Here is a 20,263-nt window from a genome sequence, read left to right on the forward strand (position 1 = left end):
TACGTATAACTACCCTAACAAATATTCGTAAAAATAATTATTAATTATACGATTATAACGAGAATATACCTCCAAACCGACGTGTGGACAGGGTTTCGCCGCTTCCTCTCCTCTCCTCTCTTCCTCTCCTCCTTTTCTTTTTTGCTGATTTTTGATGAATATTATGAGAATTAGAGGTGGGTGGGCGGCTTAAATAGTGGGGGGGGGACATCCCGCCCGTTGGGAGGGCGGGATGCCCCTCGGGAGAACCTCCCGCCCGTTGGGGGGGGGGCGGGATGCCCCTCGGGGGAACCTCCCGTCGGAAGATCCCCCGCCCGTTGGAAGGGCGGGATGGACTGTAACTTTCGCGAAGAGGCCCCTGCGAAAAAATTTTCGACCCGAGCAGGCCCTTGCGAAATTTTTTTCGACACCCCGCCCGTTGGATGGGCGGGACATCTCATCCCGCCCGTTGATTGGGCGGGAGGCACCCATTTTTCCAATTGTTCTAAGCCGGCACCCCTTTTTCGAATTTTAATTTTTTAACCCTTTTTTTTAAAAAATTCGTCTCGTCCATGCACTTTCTGCACCGTCCTCCAGAAACGACAGCCGTTGGTTTCTGATCTGATCCGGCCTATGAAGCAAATGCATTTCTATTCCGACGCATAAGGGCCCTATTCAACGTGCAGCATTCCGTTGCTCGTTACAATTGGTTTTTTATATGCTTCTGAAAAAAAGAGAGTGGGTGCTGATGGATCAGTGAAGCAGAATGCTTGGGAGTTCTTTTCCTCAGTGGTGTGACTGGTGAGTGCTGCTGCTGCTACCGGCCCTACCAGCGGCCATGCCGCCTCCAGCTGGGAGCCATTAGCGAGAACGGGGGGCCTGCTAATCATTCCGCTTTGCACAGGATCAATCAGTTCAAGCATTTTCGGCCGCCGTTTCGCTGGCCGACATTTTCCGCGTCCGGCCGCATGGTAAATTTTTTTTAAATTTAGTTTGTTAATCTAGAATTTTAGGAAAAGGTGTGCAAAAGTGTGATATTAATTTTTTATGTTTCATTTGATACAAGTCAACATCTTAACTAACTAAATTGATGCATTTACCATCTTACCTTAGCTTAACAATGGTTTAGTTTCATATAATACTGACTTGGATCATATAATTATCTAACTAATCATTGCTTAACCACATCTAATGTTGAGTCAAACGCCATTATCGTCCGTGTGGATAATTTTTTTGATAGTGTCTTATGGGTACCTAATTCAAAGAATTTATTGAATTTTTCTATGGGCTTTATATCTTCAACTTAGCACATTACATTGCTAAGTAGGGATTAGTCAGATGATTTGCATGCCATAAATCACCATTAGTAGCATTATACAATCATTAAACTAAGATGAGGATGATAAATGCACGAACTTAGTTAGCTAAGAGGATGATTTGCACCAAATAAAAATAAATATAAAGGATAAAATATATTTTTTTCAAGATTTTGACACTAGCACGATTCTTACGCTGCGCATCGCTCGGTCAGTTTGCCCTGACATCTGCTGACACGGAATCAATGAGCGTACGGGTCTCGTACGGCGCCGGGTCCCGGTGCACTATAACACCGGTCACCGGCGAGCATGATGTACATAACACGACCAGGGGACCAAAATACGGAGTAGTACAATACTGCATGTCTGAGCAATAAAAGTATGAGATGTGCCTACCATGAGGGGATTAGCAAAACTAGCCACTAGCTCATGTGTTCTGAATTCTCATCCTCGTATGGCTAGAATTCGAGTAAAATTCATACAATTCGAAAACAAGCAATAAATTACAAATCCAGACCAACAACTTTACATTTGTGGGGTTACATGCACTACTACTTACCGCATCACATCTTTTCTTATTGAAAGCTAAGCACACGAAAATGACCCATCATATTAAATTTCATAATTGGGGACCCGATGGGGCCGGTACGCTTGGCCACCGCCGCCGTGTTCCATTTACACCCTGTCGCTTCCCCGGCCGTTATCCGCCGGCACCGGCCCGCGCGGCGGGGGCGCCGACACGGCGCTCGCTAGCTGTCGGCGCCGGGCGTCAGCGGCCGCGCGTACCGGCACACGACGCGTCGTCATGGTCGAAAAGCACGTCGTACCCGACGCTGCTCACGTTCCTCAGGTAGCAGCCGCCGTCGGAGGCGCCGTACGCGTACGTCTGGTGCATCCGCCACGACGCGCCCACCACGGCGTCGTCCCGGAGCGTCACCTCCGCCGCCGCCGCCTGCTCGTTCCGCAGCGTGCTCGTCGCGGCGCCGCCGCCCCGGACGCGCGACTCCTCGAACCCGATCTCCACGCGCCGCATCAGCCGCTGCGAGGACGTGCCGCTGCCGTCGCCGCCCAGGAAGATGTAGAGCGGGAAGCTCTGCTGCAACCGCTGCTGCGCCCCGCCGCCGACGTCGGTGAGCGCGTCCGTCGTCTGGTTGATCGCCTGCGCGCTGCCGTGGCCGCTCACCACGTTCGTGTTCGCGAAGCTGAGCCGCTGCGTGAACGTGGTGGTCACGTTGCCGCGCGACGAGCTCACCCACCCCGTGGCCGTGATGTTGCGGCTCGCCGTCGCCTCGTACTCCCCGTCGATGCCGTCCGCGGAGTGCGAGACGATGCTGCCCGCCAGCTTCGGCGCGTCGTACGAGATGAGGCCGCCGGTGGTCTTGGAGCTCCTGGGGTCGAGCCAGAGGTGGAGGTTGGCATCCACGTACCAGGAGTTCTGCGCGTTGGTCACCGCGAACCCGAGCTCGTGCTGCTCGCCGTCCAGGAGCTTGCCCAAGAAGGGCGTGAGCTCGATGTCGTAGGTGGGGAAGTTGAAGGACCCAATGCTGGTGATGGGGCGCCAGATGAGGGGGTTGATGCCGCCGGTGTAGATCACGGGAAACGGCCACACCGCGCCGACGACATCGCCGTCGAGATGGACGGTGACCTCGCGGAACGGCCCGTTCTGCTCCGGCGTGTTCATGTACCAGAACTCGTCGGCGTAGTGGGACGACACGTAGACCTCGAGCACCGCGCGGTACGCGTTGGCCGGCACTGCGAGGCGCGTCGACTGCACGTCGGTGGCGTTCTGGACCACGAACCAGAGCCCGTCGTTGAGCGGCAGGCTCCTCGAGACGGGGACGACGGCGTCTGCCGCCGGAGGCGGCATTGGGGACCGCGCGCGCGCGGCGCGGCGGAAGTAGAGGTGGAGCGTGAGGTTGGCGTGGTAGACGCCGTTGTAGGTGTCGTCGATGAGGTTGCCGAGGTACACGGCGAGCGTGGCGTTGCCGGCGGCGAGGAGCGGAGCGTACCTGGTGACGTCCTTGGACACCGACCACGCCACGCCGCCGGGCTTCGGCTCCGCGGTGCTCCCCCGCAGGATCTCGGCGCCGCCGAGCCAGACGCCGAAGATGCGGTCGTACTGCACCCCGCGGCACTCGGCGCGCCACTCGAGCACCGCGAGCGAGACCGCGCCGGCGCCTCGCAGGCAGCTCGGCGGCGCGTACGCCGCGGTGACGGGCGGCTTGGTGAGCGTGAAGGCGAAGGAGTGCGAGAGCAGCAGCGTGGAGCAGGGCCCCGAGCTCCCCCTGGGCGGGCGCAGCGGGCGGTCGACCTCGAAGAAGGTGGTCCTCGACGACCTCCGGTGCCGCGGCAGCGCCGCCTCGACCGCGGCGATGTCCTCGGCGGAGAAGCGGAGGTCGCGAGGCGAGGCGGCGGAGCGGGAGAGCAGGGCGAGGCAGAGGCAGAGGCAGAGGAGGAGCGAGCGGGAGGCAGGGGAGGACGCCGACATGGCGGCTAGCTTCGGCGGCGCGAGGCGGAATGGGAGGCGTTGCATGTAGCGCCCGCGTTAAGGCTGCGGATTTAAACCCGGCGATGCAGCGAGGAAATTATAAATCGGAAATAAAAAAATAATATAATGATATCCATCGTTATCTTAGTTCTATCTAGGCGGCATAAACAAAGTGGATATGTTGCTGTGAGTGCCGTATAATGGCAACGCAAAGTACTTGGTTGGTAGGCGAATTATGTGGCTTTTGGGAGAGTTTGAGTTGTCTACTAGTATAGACAGGCCACGATCAATATTCATATTCAGCACACACAAAAGCAAATGAAAAAGGGCGTGTTCAAAATTATCCTGTGCTTAAAGCGTCCGGAAGCTCATGCTGCCCCAACGGAACACAGCTTTTAGGTTTAAAGGCATCCGTTTCATGCTGAGGAGAGGATCGAGCTCTCTTCATTGGCTCAAAGCCTTCTGACGACATGCTTGACTGGACAAAACCATAACGATTTGAGTCATCTGAACATTTGACTTAGAACCAGAAACATCCGCTCCCCAAACCGAACTTTCCGTTTAGATCGCCTTGGATCCCAAATCAAAAACCTGACCAAAGGAATCGAGGTTATTTAAATATTTTTAATACAGCTGCCTGCATGTGCAGTCCCAGGTTCCGCTCGCTCGGAGGGAGCGGTGACTGGATGTTGCGTCGGACATCATTAGCGCGGATCAGATACGCGCATAAACTCGTTGCCTCTGAGCGCAGACGGTCTCAGCTCTCAGCTCTCAGCTCCCCTGAGACGGAGAAGAGCCCACAGGATGTAGCCGCTGTGCTGTCGGCAGCTCCTCATCACGAACTCTGATAGCTAGGCCGAAACCAAGCGACAAATCAGCATCAACTTGAATACATACTGCCCGTTCACATTCCAGAAGCAATCTCAGGGAGAACAAGGCTCGCCTGGGGCCTGTACGATTATCTTGTGGACAAAGGGAGCTCGTTCAGCTGCAGCTAATGTGCAGTGGCAGCTGCCCAAAGGATTCAGAAAATCCAGGGCGTCAGAAGCTCCGAATGAACAGATCGTCCCGGAACTCTCGCATTCGCCGCGGGAGAAGGAACGCGAGGCGGGGAGGTTAGAATTGTTGAGCAGCCTTCGGCCAGTCGTGCAAAAGGTGGAGGCCTCAGTGGATCCCGCTACGGCTTACGGCTAGTATTGCAACGATCATCATCACTCTAGCAGGTGCTTAGATTAGCACACACGAGCGCAAATCTTTCTTTCTTAATGCTCTTTTTTCGCATGGTTGCGGATCATTTCCCACTCACTGAATCGAGCGTGGTGGATCATGGAGGCGTCTTCTTTCCGACAGAATCAGCTGGCTATCACTGGACCTGTGTAGTGTCCAATAAGCTACTAGGCTGGAACAGATCCGGGCTTCGTTTTCTCATCTCCTGCTGCTGCTTCTGCTCTCTCTGATCGGTCACGGTTTGATTAGCTGGGCTGGGGCGCCACGTAAGCGGTCCAAGCCGAGCCGAGCTCTTGGTCCGGCATGCTCCCCAAGTCGTCGCCGTGGCCGATTGAATCGGCATGCGGACCGGACCGGCCCGACGGCGGCCGCGCACCAACCGCGACCGGCGCCGTGCCGTTCCGCCGTTCGGATCAAGGAGTTCAATGCCCCCATCGGGTCCACTGTCGCGTGGGCCGGGGGTGCCGGCTCGTCGCGACTCGTGGAACGGGGACCGGATGACCCGGGGGGCGCGCGCTTTTCGGCTGCCGGGCGAGGTCTGGCTTGTGGGCCCAAAAGCCGCGCTCGACCGACCGCGACGTCTCTCCTAACGGAAACGGGGATGATGGGATGATGCCTTTGGATCCACGTCCACTCGTGTCTTGGCTGCATGACAGGTGGGGACGCGCTCCTCGCTTCTCAGACCGATGATGGATTGGCCAGTGGATAGGATGAGGGCCGTGAGGTGTGCGCTATTTGCCTATCTCTCCGCCCTCCTCGTCTTCAGTCCAAACTCCAAACTCCAAACAAGCAATAGGAGTACGAGACATCGTTCATGGTCAAGGCGTTGTTGAAGAGGGGCGGCAGTTTCCGCATCAGCCCCCAGCTAGCTCCGCAGACCGCAGGATGCAGGTTGAGCTTGTTTGGTTACCTGCACGAGGTAGTGGGCCTGGCTCCGGCGATGCAAAATGCGTGAGGGACCAACGCCCTCTCTCGCTTCCAAAAAATCTGTATTAGGGAAGTAGACAGCTTTTAGAATTCGAGCACTAAGAGCGCTAGGATCTTGCAAGACTCGCCACGCCTGCCTTGCCAGAAGCGCAAGATTAAGGGTCTGTTTGGATCCAACGGAAAGAGAAAGAGAAAGTGTAAAACTTTTGCTCTTTTGCACTTTTTTTACACTTTTGGATCCAAACACCCCAAAGTGCAAAAGAGCAAATGCTACCGTAATTTTACTAATTATAGATTAATTAGGCTTAATAGATTCGTCTCGTCATTTAGTCCTCATCTATGTAATTAGTTTTTTAATTAAATTATATTTAATACTTCTAATTAGCGTCCAAACATCTGATGTGACAGGAACAAAAATTTTACCATTTACCTTTTTACCATTTGGGGGTGGATCCAAACATAGCCTAAACTCTGAATCCAAGTCCACCCAGGAATTTTGGCTTGGTCCTCTCGTCCCATGCGACCCAGCATGTTTCTCTCTTCCCCTCCTTGCTTCCCCACCAGAAATTGCGCAGCAAGCTGTTAATATGGTGACATAAACCCCTTGGCAATCTGAAGCAGGACATGGAGTAAGTAGGAATTGACTGGGCAACAGCTTTTCTTAGAACCTCCTTGCCGACAGTGATTGCTCCATCCAACCTTGAACTCTGTTCCAAATCCGATCTTTTAGATATTTAAAGGCTCCATTCACAGAGGAGCCAACGTCTGACGGCATACCCAGGTACTTCTCGCTGAGTGACTGGTTGTGAACCTGAAGAAGGTCCATAATCTCACCACGTGAAGAGTGACTGCAGCCCTTGGAAAAATGGATTGACGATTTGTCCATATTTACTTGTTGTCCTGAAGCTCGACAATCGTCTCTGACCTCCGTAGCATTCTCCCCATTAGCTTTGAAAAACAATAGGCTGTCATCCGCGAAGAGTAGATGACTGACCATCGGAGCCGATGGAGCCACCCTGATGCCCCTGAGAATCGATGACTGAGTTCTCGTTCTTAAGAGGCATGAAAGGCCCTCTGCTGCCAACAAAAATGATAGGGAGAGGTGGGATTCCCTTGGCGAATCCTTCTCGAAGGAACAAAATTTCCAGATGATCACCATTTAATAAAACTGAGAAAGAGACAGTAGTTACCAGACGCATGATCGTCTCCACGTACATTCTGTGAAAACCCAAACGAAGCATTATAGCTCGTAGGTAAGCCCACTCCACACGATCATAGGCCTTCCTCGTATCAAGTTTTAAAGCTCAACATCTCTGTTCCCGAGGCCTCTTTTTCTTCATAAATTGTAAACATAGGCTAATCACAATGGGGATTTCATAGCGAGTTTTATGGTATTAATTGCCATGACACATCAACATTTTTGATGGTGTGGCACTGATTTAATGAGGGAAGAGAAGGAACCAGTTTCATCCCCATGATATTCCGCTAACTCGTTTCCAAGATGTTGGAAATGGCGTGAAACGACCACTGTGACCACCGTTGTTTCATGGGGGATTCCATGCGCCAATAGATCAACTAGCATTTAATTACACTGGTTAGCTTTGGAAATAGTGAAATGAAACTCTCCATTGAGGTATAGTGTTTCATTCATCCCCCAAGCTGACGTGGCATTCTTAAAAATAGGGATATGAAACTCACCACTGTGATTAGCCTCGTAGGCAGCTATAAGGTTGTCGGTAATTAATCTGCCCGGGACAAAAGCAGGTTGTTCCTCTGAAATAATCTCAGGTAAAATTACCTTTAATCGATTTACCATCACTTTGGAAGCCACCTTGTATATCACATTACACAAACTGACAGGGCGAAACTATCTGGCAGCCCAAACAAAATTGGCCCATGACATCGGCACGAACGAGCCCAGCAGCCTTCCCCGCTCCAGCCACCGCCGGTAGCGCCGCCCTGACAGCGTCATCTCCGGCAGACGTAGCCCTGACAGCGCCGCCCTTCACGCAGACCTTATTGGAGTGGTCCGACACGATGTCGTAACCGCTGCTGGTCACGTTCCTGAAGTAGCACCCGTCGGTGGCCTCGTACCTGTACGCCTGCCGGACGCCCCACGACTTCCCGCCTCCCTCCTCGTCCTCCACGGCGCTGCTCTGCGTGGTGCGCACCGACCGGTACCGCCACCACCGCCACCGCCACCGTCGTCTCGTCCAGCCCGTGCGTGACGGTCAGCCGACCCTGTTCGTAGAGCCAGCCGAGCGGGAAGCTCCGGCGCGTCTGCTCCGAGTACAGGACGCCGCCGGCGTGGTCCGTGGCGGAGACGCCGGCGCGCGCGACGGTGGTCCGGTCCAGCGTCTCGAAGGTGAGGGTGTACTCGAGGCCGAACATCTGCGTGGCGTTCGTCGTCATGTTCCCGTACGACGGCCTCACCCACCCGGTGGCGGAGAAGGTTCGGTTGGCCGTGGCGTGGTGGTGGGTGTCCACAGGGTCGCCGGACTGCGAGGACGTCGTGTTCGCCGGTGGCGCGACGTAGCTCACGAGGCCTGCCGTCGTCGTCGCGCTGCCGGGGCCCAGACGGAGGTGGATGTTGGCGCCGACGCACCACACGTCCAAGGCGTTGGTCACCGCGAACCCAAACTCGTGCGCCTTGCCGTCCAGCAGCTTGCCCAGCAACGGCGTCAGCTCGACGTCGTACGTCGGGAGGTTGAACGAGCTGATGGGGGCGACGGGCCGCCATAGGAGGGGGTAGATGCCGCCGGGGTAGATGACAGGGAACGGCCACGCCGCGCCGGCGAGGACGCCGTCGACACGATCGGTGACCTCGCGGAACGGGCTGTTGCGGTACCCGGGCTGGTTCGTGTACCACGACTCGTCGTCCCCGTGGAACGAGACGTAGAGCTCAAGAACCGCGCGGTAGGTGTTGGACGGCAGCGCGACGCTCGTGGACTGCACGTCGGCGGCGCTCTGGATCTGGTACCACAGCCCGCCGCCGTTCGAAGGCAGGGCTCTCGACATCGGGACGACGAGGTCGGCGGGAGCCGTGGCGGGGGGGCGGCCTCGTCGCCGGCGCGCGGCGGAGGTAGAGGTGGAGCGTCACGTTGGCTTGGTACACGCCGGTGAGCGTGCTGTTGACGAGGTTGCCGAGGTAGACGGCGAGGGTGGACCTGCCGGCGGCGAGGAGGGACGCGTACCTGGTGACGTCCTTGGAGACGGACCAGACGATGCCGTCCGGGGGCGGCGCCGCGGTGCTGCCGCGGAGGAGCTCGGCGCCGCCAAGCCAGACGCCGAAGGTCCTGTCGAGCTGCGTTCCCCGGCAGGTGGCGCGCCACTAGAGAACGGCGAGGGAGATCGCCGAGGCGCGCCCGCCAGCCGCGGCGAGGCAGCGCGGCGGGGAGTACGCGGCGGTGGCGGGCGGCTTGGCGAAGGAGGACCCGAAGGAGCTCGAGAGCAGGAGCGTGGAGCACGGGCCGGAGCTGCCCGACGGCGGGCGGAGCGGGCGGTCCACCTCGAAGAAGGTGGTCGGCCGCGACGCGACGCGTCGGCCGGGGATTTGCACAGGCTCCGATGTGAGGCAATGGTGGCTGGGATCATCGAACAGAGGAGGAGGGCGAGGTGAACGCAGGACGCGGCCATGGTCAGATCAGAGTGGAGGCAGTTTGCTGCGTTGCTACGCGCGCCAGGGCAGCTTAAAAGTTGAGGGAGGGATTGCAAGGACCTGGTCAACCTCGAGGATAAGGCCATTGAAAGGAACGGTCAACAGCGTCGTTCTGGATTGCATATTTGCCTATCTGCAGCCAGCGGATTAGACCACTTGGGCAAGTTTGTTTGCCCTGCTTCGACAAGCTGCAGATCATGTGCACTTCATTTTGACAAACACCGCTGCCGAACGTTCAAGTTGCAGACGAGCTCGGCCATGTCTTTTTTTTTCTTTTTTTTTAAAAAAATTATTACAAGTTGGAATATCCCTCCAAAGCCAATTCGGCGAAGCGCCTAACACTAGAAACTGATGAAAACTCTATGCTTCCAAAAGAACAACGGCCTCAGCTTACATCATTAAGTACTACTCACTCCTAAGATAACCTAATCTAGCTGCGCCGGCCTGCACAAAGCTCGGCCATGTCGCATGTCGGCGCCAGCGGCCGCTGGCCCCGGCAGCTCCGCCGTGCCGCTACGCCAACTGCTAAGGACCAGACGGGCGCTGACCCTGGTCTCTGATTTCGGCCGGCGCATGTATTCAGTTCAGGTCGGCATGCATTGCAGGATACTAGGACAGATAAGGATCCACCAGTCAACCAGGAATAGTTTGCTCCATTTCGATCGCCATTGACCGGAAGTCCACTTTGGCGTGTATGCACTAGCAAGGACACGAGCACACGATCAATGTGCGTGGCCCCCACCGCCCACGGAGCACCAGGAGACTATCCAACTTGGGGCCTGTTCGTTTCCTGCTATCTACACTTTAGACCCATCACATCAAAGAGAATCTTGCTATTTAGAAGTATTAAATAAAATCTGTTTATAAAACTTTTTGCACAGCTAGGTGCTAATTCGCGAGGCAAATTTAATGAGCCTAATTAATCCATAATTTGCCACAGTGATGCTACAGTAATTATTCGCTAATCATGGACTAATATACCTCATTAGATTCGTCTCGCGAATTAGCACTAGGGTTCTGCAATTAGTTTTGTAATTAGACTTTATTTAATACTTCTAAATGATAAGATTCTCTTTGATGTGACCTCTCTAAAGTTTAGGTACCCGGAAACGAACACACCCTTGGTTCCGTTTCCTTTTCTTCCCCCCAAGGCCCAAGCTCATGCCCATCAGCTCAGGGCTCACCCATTTCTCTCTCCGTCCCCCTCCTTTTCCTCTCTCTCTCTCTCTCTCTCTCTCTCTCTCTTCATAATACTCACTGTACCATCATGCTCCTGCCCATACCATTTCTTCATCATATGTTTTTTTTTCAAAATAAGTTCACCACACTATTTATTCGAATAAGCTAACTCGCCTGAGATTGGACCTGTATGCTGCCCACTGTCATGCGACAGCTTCTGACGCGATGGTCACTGACTCATTGGGTTCAGTCTTCAGCAGTTCAGCTTGTGTAATCAGGATTAGGAAATAGTTTGGTTGAATTTGAGCTGCAAATCACACCTTTGTTCGCAAGAAATAGGTTCCTCTCTTATTCCAACGAACGGATACATCTTATAGTTGTTACAAATTTCTTTTCACCACTTCGCAAAAGTAAACTGATACACACATGTAGGGACCTTTCTTCAATCCTTCGCTCCTTCAGTCAAGCAGCAAAGGAAAAACAATCACAAGAAATCAACCATCTCTGAACGATCAGCTTCGTTCTTACCTCTTACGAGCTCAGCCGCGTCGCCCACTCCGCAACGCCGCCGGCAGGCGGTCCCATCACGCAGGCCTCGTCGGAGTGGTCGGACACCACAGTGTAACCGAGGCTGGTCACGTTCCGGAAGTAGCACGCGTCGGAGGCCTCGTACCTGTACGTCTGGCGCGTCCCCCAGGACACCCCGACGGCGTCCCCTTCCTCCACGTCCACGTCCATCTCGCAGTCCTGCGCGTTGCGCAGCGACCGGGACCAGAACCCCGACCGGCCGGCGGCGACCCGCTCCTCGCCGAACTCCAGCCGCACGTTCCTCGCTACGGTGAACGTGCTGTTGGAGGTCTGGTTCACCACGCCCACGAACATGTAGAGCGCGAAGCTCTGCTGCGCCTCCTGCGAGTACAACACGCCGGCGCGGTCGGCGACGTGGGCGCCGGAGTACGCGTCGGTGGTCTGGTTCACCGCCTGCAGGCTGCTGTCCTGGATCATGTTCGTGTTCTCGTAGCCCAGCCTCTGCGTCCACGTCGCCGTGATCTTGCCGTAGGACGCTGTCTGCACCCACCCGGAGGCGGAGACGTGCCGGAACGCCGTCGTGTAGTAGAACTCGTTGCCGGGGCGCTCGGGCCGGATCGCGATGGTCGATTCCAGCGGCGGCGCGTCGTAGCTGATGACGCTCGCCGTCGTCACCGCGCACCTGGGGTCCAGCCAGAGGTGGAGGTTGGCGTCGACGAACCACACGTCCTGGGCATTCGTCACCTGGAACGCGAACTCGTGCTCCTCGCCGTCCAGCAGCTTGCCCAGGAATGGCGTGACCTCGATGTCGTAGGACGGGAGGTTGAACGAGCCGATGCCGGTGATGGGCCGCCAGAGGAGAGGGTTGATGCCACCGGTGTAGAACACCGGGAATGGCCACACGGCGCCGACGATTTCGCCGTCGATCAGAACGGTGACCTCGCGGAATGGGCCGTGGTCCTTGGGCGTGTTCGTGTACCAGAACTCATCGTCGGAGTGGTACGAGAGGTACACCTCGAGAACAGCACGGAAGGTGTTGGTCGGCACGGCAACGCTCGCGGATCCCACGTCGAGGCCGTTTTTGATCTGGAACCACAACCCGTCGTTCAGTGGCAGGTTCAGCGAGATCGGAACGATGACGTCGGCGGGCCCCAACCCGGGCTGCGGCGGCGGCGCCGGCGGGTGGCGGAAGTAGAGGTGGAGCGTGACGTCGGCGTGGTACACGCCGGTGTACTGTTCGTCGACGATGTTGCCGAGGTAGACGGCGAGGGTGGAGTTGCGGGCGGCAAGAAGCGACGCGTACTTGGTGACGTCCTTGGAGACGGTCCACTCGACGCCGCCCTGCCGCGGCTCAGCGGTGCAGCCGCGGAGGAGCTCGGCGCCGCCGAGCCAGACGCCGAAGTTGCGGTCGAACTGGACGCCACGGCACGTGGCGCGCCACTCAAGAACGGCGAGCGAGATCGCCGACCCGCGGCCGCCCGCCGCGGCGAGGCACGGCGGCGGCGAGTAGGCGGCCGTGACTGGGGGCTTCTTGTAGGTGTACGCGAAGGAGTGCGAGAGGAGCAGCGTGGAGCACGGGCCGAAGCTGCCCGGCGGCGGCCGGTGCGGCCGGTCCACCTCGAAGAAAGTGCTCGGCTGATCCGGCCGAGGCGGCGGCGGCGCGGCCGCTTCGAGCGCGGCGACCTCGGAGGCGGAGAGACGGAGCTTCGGAGAAGGCGAAGCAATGGAGACCGGGACTAGGGAATTGACGAGGAGGAGGAGGAGGAGGAGCACGTAGGAGCTGGCCATGGCTGATGCCTGGTAGTGGAGGGAGAGAGAGCGCTCGTGCTTTGGCGCGCTTGCTGGAGTGGACGGAATTTAAAATGGCGGTGAAGAGTAGAAGTGAAGCAGAGCGCACTCCTTTTGCAGCTGCAGGGGGCATGTGAGATGCTCTGGTTCCCTGAATTAGTGACGGTAAATTGGATTGCAAGTCACACAGCGACACTTGGGCTAATGGGGCCTAATGATGTAGTTAAATGTTTAATCAGGTTTGGATTGCAAGTTTAACTTGGTAGACGCATAGAATGGGCCTCTAAAGTTTGTTAATACAGACAGCCGGTGCAGGAGTCTATGTTTTCATGAAATTTGAAGATCAGAAGCATATGCATCCAAAAAAATGGTAATCTAGCTCTTTCGTTCAGAATTCTTAAACGAAAAAAAAACAAGTAGGACCTCTCAGTTTTTTTTGGTGGACGTCATGCTAAGAAATAGTCATTGTGAAGCCAGAAGGTCCAACCTGTGCTACTTCCTCCGTTTTAAATTGCAGATCGTTTTGACAGATCTAGATGCTTAAGTTTTGCTATGTGTCTAGATATAATATTTATCTAGGTGCATAGCAAAAACTATGAACCTAGATTTGCATCTACATTCTGGAATGGAGGGAGTATTTCTCAGTGGCGGAAAAGTAGGTCCTACGTGGTATTGGATGAAGTGGGAATTTGTAGCTGTCCCCGGTGGCCCTGGTATCTGAAGTGGCGGTGGCTGACTGGGTGGCAACTTTTGCCTTGCTTTGCTTCGGGGGCTGGCTGTTTTGATGATTCTCTTCCTGATTGGGATGGTGCGCCTGTAATAAGCAAACAGTTCAGTGCCCACACTACACCTACATACTCTGCAGGAGCCCGCTGCTCTCAAGCAATGCCATGCTCTGCTTCAGCCTTCTGGAGGAAGAAGTGTTGCACCAGGTCTGCTGCAACACTGAAAGCTGAAAGCCTGCACTGGGCTATGTTCGACGGCATTTGGTACGTGCACGTGTCTCAACGTAAACAAGATGAGCTCATGCACGTGGTTTCAAAGAAGCAAGTAAATGTTGACATGCAAGGAAGCTTGCTTACACATGCTGCATGCATACGTACTCTTACTCCTCTCAAAGTTGGCACGAGTAAATTAGGCTAATTCTTTCGTGCCTTTCATGCATGCAACCTGTGATTAGCTAGGCCGGCCGCCGGTTCATGGACTGGACCTGTCAAGCTTCGGGTCTTGGGTTGATTAGTAAAGAATGAGCACTAGTGTATATGGGCTTTTTGACCCGTGCGTGGCCCATGCAAGCACCATCTTCTGGAAGTTTCTGCATGCTTATGCGCCAGCGAGAGGATAAGCCTGCGGATGAGATAATTTCGAAATGCAAATACAGCCGCGCAGTGAGGAGCCGGACGTTTCGCTCAGCTAACGGAACGGAGGCGGCGCTTGGTGCTGGCTCTCCTATACCGTGCTGCTATAAAAGAGACCGGCACTCACTAGAAGAGAGGATCCACTCTTCACGACGTCTGCATCCTGTTGCCACACACATCCACTTCCACCACGCGACGTACCAGTTCGCCGGCCGGAGTTCGTGATCAGCGACGAGCACCTGCCGCACGGCCATCTCCATCACGCACACGGCGCCGGCGAGCAAGTGCGCGGCCTTCGGCGGAGTTCCGGCCTCGGCCCCGCGGCACCACGCAGCCGACATCGTCGCCGTCGAGCACCTCGGCATCGACCTCATGGCTCCTGTCCTCCTCGCCGGTAACTCAGGTTAAGATAGTTATGTTACTTTCTTTCGTTCTTGTTTCTCTGCATGATTTCTTTCAGCACGCATGCATGGAGTTCTGCACGTCTGGGCATCGTGGTTGCCATGGAGAAGGTGATCGCCCGCTGCAGTGAACACCGTCGCCACGCCGCCGGCCGCCGGGATCATCGCCGTATCGTCGCCGCGGCTCACTGTTGCCCAGCTCGCCGTCATGCAGTCGGTCATCGGAGCTCGTCCCCGAACAGCCCGTGCCACCGAGATGCCTCTGTTCAAGAACGCTACTGTAACTCGCGGCAGCGTCGTCAACCGAAGGGCCGTTCCTGTACAAGTTGAGAAGCCACAAAACATCAACCACTGGCTGCCTCCTCATCCTCGACGCTCACGGAGAGGGGAGTGATGCCGATGTGTTCTATCGCCGACCAGGCCGCAGAGATGCCGAGACCTCGCGTTTGCATCGCAGGTCACACTCGGGATGCGTCAGTACCTGCCAACACCACCATGATAGCTACTAAAGAAGCCCCTGTTGGATCAAGAGACTGCGAAGTCTAATCGATCAAACCAAGCGCCACCATGCACTTCACCAACATTTCTACTACGGCACCTGTTGTTCGTGACCGACGAGGCCGAACAGCACGGGCGGATGCCGTCGACGTTTCGATTGCATTCCAGCCAGCCATGGACCAATATAGCCATGATAATGCCGACCACCACCACCATCATCATGCATGGGGAGTGCGAAGTGAAGATCGAGGAAGACGACCACTACAGCTTAATCGGGGGTGTTCTGCGAGCCTGTCTCGTGGATATAATTAACTAGAAGCCTCCCGAGGTCATTGGAAAATATAAATAAAATATGTGTTCCCTACTTTGTTTTTTTGTCTATGTATTTCGTGTATTTATACACCGGTACGCCCGCAATTTATTTTCCTCCACGTGTAGAGAAATCCCTATGTGATTTTTCTCCCTGTTTTGTTCGGGCCTTCACATGCAGACACGGATCAGCTTGCAGCTGCTTGGGGGGCTAGACCGTGCCGTGCGTGCAATGCTGCAATTTCGTTCCTTCTCCATTAAACGTTGGGCTGGGCCGTGATTCTCCTCCCGGCTAACCAAGGTCCCAAATCCGGCCTGGCGCACCAGACCAGTCTGATTGCACGGTTAGGATATTCTTGGGTGCCCACAGTTTAATTTTGCCATGGTTAGTTTCTTTCACTGTCTTCATGGCATCTCCGTAATCCTGCCGAAAAGAAGGTGATGGATGGAATGGATATAGTTTTGGGAGCTTTGCTCGCAGAGTCGTCTTCTCATAGAACTGACTTTTACAGTGGCACGGAATTTTTACTACTAGTGACGGGCAGTTTTAATTTTTACCAGCCTCTCTCTCTGTACACGCAGGGGCGTAAGCAGGCCTGGATGGCTGGATCCACGCGGACGAAGAAGCCGCGCGCAGCCAAAGGCAAAAGGCGCCGCGAGCTGGTGATCTTGTATTCTTGTTGGCCGGCGCTGGATCGATCGGGGTCGGGTCGGGGCATCCCCTCCCTCCCATGTGTCCGTCGTCCTCACCCGCAGCCCCTCGCCCCTGCCGCACCAACCGTGTTCGGTCTCTTCCTGCTGGTCTCATGCACCTCGCCGGACCCTGGCCCCGCGCTCGTGCTGTACCCTGTACTGAACTGGCGCAGTCCGTCCCATGACACTCCCGCATCTTTTCACTCGAGCGTGCAGAAAAGGGCAGGGCATCCTTTTTGACTGCTGGTGACAGTGACCAGTAACCCGTGCGTCTTGTAGCCCTATCCCCTTTTGCCGTGCCCATGCTAAGCTGCAGTCAGATTGTCAGAGGCTCAGCGACTGTGCCTGCCTTGGGTTTTGCCTGCCGGCCCTACAGCCGGGCATAGCAACAGTTCGGCTCCTGTTGTGATCGGATGCAGCTGAATGCTGGTCCGACGGTGCGTTCGTTTTCTAACCTCTAAATTTTAGATCCATTACATCAAAGAGAATCTCGTCATTTAGAAGTATTAAATAAAGTCTAATTATAAAACTTTTTCACAGATGGATGCTAATTCACGAGACAAATTTAATGAGCCTAATTAATCCATAATTTGCTACAGTGATGCTACAGTAATAATCCGCTAATTATGGATTAATATACCTCATTAGATTCGTCTCGCGAATTAGTCCTGAGGTTCTGCAATTAGTTTTGTAATTAGACTTTATTTAATACTTCTAAATGATAAAATTTTCCTTGATGTGATCCCTCTAAACTTTAGAGGTCAGAAAACGAATACACGCTGAGTCTGTATGAAACGAAGTCAGTGGAGCTGAGCTGAAGCTTAGCTAAGCTTCAGGTACGCGCTCGCGCTCGTGACTCAGGCTCGCGAGTCATGAGCAGTGTGCCCCCCAACTCGCGAGCAGGATTAGCTAGCATGCACCCGGCGTTCCATTCGGTTCGGCAGCGCCCTGCTCCGTAATTTCACAAGGACATCGCTGACGTGGCCGTGTCACCTCATGAGACAAAACGCAGATTTCACGAGACCAATGGCCTGGTGGCACGGCCATCCTCCCATTTCCATCTTGGCCCCTGCCCTAGTGGTCTTGCCTCTGCGTTGTCGCCGTCGCTGCTCCAGACGGGGGGCCGGGCCATTTGGTTGGGGTCAGGCGTCAGGCCTGATCTCATCATGCAGGCGTAGTACGGACTTGCAGAGTGGTGAGCACTGAATGCTGAACAGAACAGCTGCGTCGGGAACAGCGATGCCGCCAGCGCAGCGCCTGTACCAGCCCACCTCGCCGTCGACGGTCGACCTCTTCTCTTCGTTTCGTCAGAGGCCCGCGTGGTTGGCTGGCTGGTCAACTCCGTCGCTGTCAGTCTGTCACGGGGACCAGGATTAAATTAGCGGCAGCGGGTCACGCATTAAACTAAGCTAATGGCGGCGAGCAAGACAAGCAGACGGGCAGGGAGCGCCGGAGCGGGAGATTCCGCGGCGGCCGGCCAGCCTGCTTCAAGTGATCGTACGGCCGGGGGGGGGGTGCGGGCCGGGGCCGGGCGGCGGGCGGTGGACCAGAAGAGAGGGGTGGGGGAAAGCGCCCATTATTTCCAAGCACGGCGGAGAGCTGCTGGCTGCCGTTGGACCATGCGCTGCGTACTCGCCCGGTACGTGCGGAGCCTCATCTGCCGGCTGCCGATACCCCCATGATTTCTTTTTGGAGGTGCCGATGTGGTGGATCAAGCTAAGATGGGTTTCACCGTTTCAGCACTAGCTCGGTAGCTCCATAGGCGAGCTCCTACTGTAAAATCTGAACGAAGACGGCCGGTGCTTATGGACATGAGAAAGGCCGCGTGGTAAAACTGGTACTCGATAAGAAAACACTGGTGAACTAATGGCCAGTCTCAGAATGGTACTGGACTACTGGTGCTTAGACCAGGTTTGGTGGCTAGCAGTGACGACTGACTGGCTGACAACACACGGCAATAAAACCGTTTTATTGGCAGTGGACCATGTAAAATCAGCGTTGCGTGAACACGAAGCGAACCTAACGTACACACGCTGGGATCACTTCACCCGACTCGTCCAGTTGTCCTGAAAGGTACCAGGCCCTGTAGCCACATAAACCATGGACCAACACCTCTCTTGAATCCAGAATGCACCAAACAAATACTAGGATGCAGTAACAGAGCGAGCAAAGAAATTATTAAACAAAATGCAGGCCAGAGACTTGTCCGGAATGGTGTTGAATACCACACCGCTCCTACCCAGCAGATCCGGTCTACCACGCATTTGTTACCGCGTGCCCCACACGCAGGAAATGCGCCACACCTACCCCCAGCACAGTACACCAGCCACTCACCGCTCTCCAGTTTCGTCCACCCACCATCGTGCTTTTGGTTTGGCTTCCATGAAGTGATTCCTATTCTCGAAAATCTACTTCTCTTATTCATTTGTGAAAGCTGCCTTCCCCCCGATTTCTCTCCGTTTGGGTGAAAATTACCTACCATGCCACTGGTTATGAGGTAACGGTTCGTTTCCTATCTCTTTCTTTTCTCTCCCCGCCGCATGTTCTCCCTATCTAGAGCGAGCACGAGCTGAGCTAGGGTTGGCACCGCCGCCGGTTCGAGCGCCGCCGATCGCCGCCTCTCCGGCCGACGCCGGAGCGCCGTCCTTGCTCCGCCTCTCCTGCCGGCGCGCGGTCCTTGCTCCGCCTCTCCCGCCGGTCCGCCGGATCTGTTCGTCAGCCCCCCGGAGCCTGGGACGCCACCACCGACGCCCTGCTCCGCCTCTCCCGTCGGCCAGCCGTAGTTGCTCCGCCTCCCCGCCGAGCGCACGCGACGGGATCTGTTGCCGCCGCCGATGCCCTGCTCCGGCCCGAGGTGCGACGCCCTGCTCTGGCCCCGAGCAGCGATGCCCTGCTCCGGTCCGAGGTGCACCGACTTCCCTGCTCCGGCCCGAGGTGCTGCGACTTCCCTGCGCCCGTCCGAGGTGCTGCGACGCCCTGCTCCGGCCGACGCCCTCCCATTCTTCTCCTCCCTCCCTTCTTCTTTGCATATATGTGTCAGAGATATTGTTCCAGTGTAGATTAATGGATGGAGATCAATTATTTGCTTATATGGTTGTTATTCTGTGCATATTGATATTCTGTGCATATTGATATGGTTGATATTCTGTGCATATTGTTATTCTGTGCATATTGATATGGTTAATATTCTGTACATAAAAGGGGCATAACGGATATTTGTATCTAGAATCTACAGTTGACAGCTGTTTCAACCAAACAGCTTTCAACTTTCCCACAGCTAGCAGCTCACAGCTGATTTCCCACAGCTGAAATCAGATTCTCAGCCATCCATGGCTCGGCAAACAAACCAAAGGGACCCTTAGTACTAGGCGAGGAGCCGGGAGCGGGAGCTGGAGCTGGAGGTGGAGCCCAGCCCAGTCCGCGGCGATCCCTCTCCATCACTGAATCCGGGTGACATCACCGGATATCATCCTGCTTTGCCCCACCGCGGAAAATGATGCCGCGAGAAAGGCTACTCATGATCACTCCACCCGCCACGGGTCTTTCTTTTACCATATTTTCCCCCCTCTTCGGACCGGGACGGGACAGGCAGGCAGGACGGGCCGTTTAGATGGCGCCGCGGGAGCAGAGAACCGTGCAGGGGCATTCACTCAACGGCGGGCTGGCTTTGGCTGCGCACGCCAACAACCGAAACTGAATTCGCTGTCCTGAATTCGGTTGGAACGGAAGCAGCGGTCCCGTTCGATCCGCTTCCTTCCTGCTGCGTGCCACCAAAGACTCTTTCTCGGATCAAGGCCGGTAAACGTGTCTCGCGTTGTGCGCAATTCACGGCGAGGCGGTGGATTCACCCACCTCGTGACACTGGAGCAAGCCGTGTGTTTTCCTTTTTTTTTTTCTCTTCAGTATACCCAAGT

The 20,263-nt window shown here is 55.5% G+C and overlaps 2 protein-coding genes and 1 pseudogene across 2 annotated transcripts; all 3 read right to left on the reverse strand.

Moving 5' to 3' along the window:
- Window positions 1-1,709: 1,709 nt before the first annotated feature.
- Window positions 1,710-3,903, reverse strand: LOC112895698 (peptide-N4-(N-acetyl-beta-glucosaminyl)asparagine amidase A-like). Its single transcript, XM_025963683.1, has one exon. The coding sequence runs from the start codon at window positions 3,826-3,828 to the stop codon at window positions 2,065-2,067; it is 1,764 nt and encodes a 587-aa protein (XP_025819468.1). The 5' UTR covers window positions 3,829-3,903; the 3' UTR covers window positions 1,710-2,064.
- Window positions 3,904-7,623: 3,720 nt separating this feature from the next.
- Window positions 7,624-9,573, reverse strand: LOC112892865 (annotated as a pseudogene).
- Window positions 9,574-11,104: 1,531 nt separating this feature from the next.
- LOC112895121 (peptide-N4-(N-acetyl-beta-glucosaminyl)asparagine amidase A-like) lies at window positions 11,105-13,090 on the reverse strand. The gene has a single exon (XM_025963001.1). The coding sequence runs from the start codon at window positions 13,088-13,090 to the stop codon at window positions 11,306-11,308; it is 1,785 nt and encodes a 594-aa protein (XP_025818786.1). The 3' UTR covers window positions 11,105-11,305.
- Between the last annotated feature and the right edge of the window lie 7,173 nt (window positions 13,091-20,263).

Source organism: Panicum hallii, chromosome 5, assembly GCF_002211085.1.
Source record: "Panicum hallii strain FIL2 chromosome 5, PHallii_v3.1, whole genome shotgun sequence".
Classification (NCBI taxonomy): Eukaryota; Viridiplantae; Streptophyta; class Magnoliopsida; order Poales; family Poaceae; genus Panicum; species Panicum hallii.

Excerpts from the sequence above, each read along its gene's own strand:
- LOC112895698 (XM_025963683.1), bottom strand. The coding sequence starts at position 3,828 with ATGCAACGCCTCCCATTCCGCCTCGCGCCGCCGAAGCTAGCCGCCATG.
- LOC112895121 (XM_025963001.1), bottom strand. The coding sequence starts at position 13,090 with ATGGCCAGCTCCTACGTGCTCCTCCTCCTCCTCCTCCTCGTCAATTCC.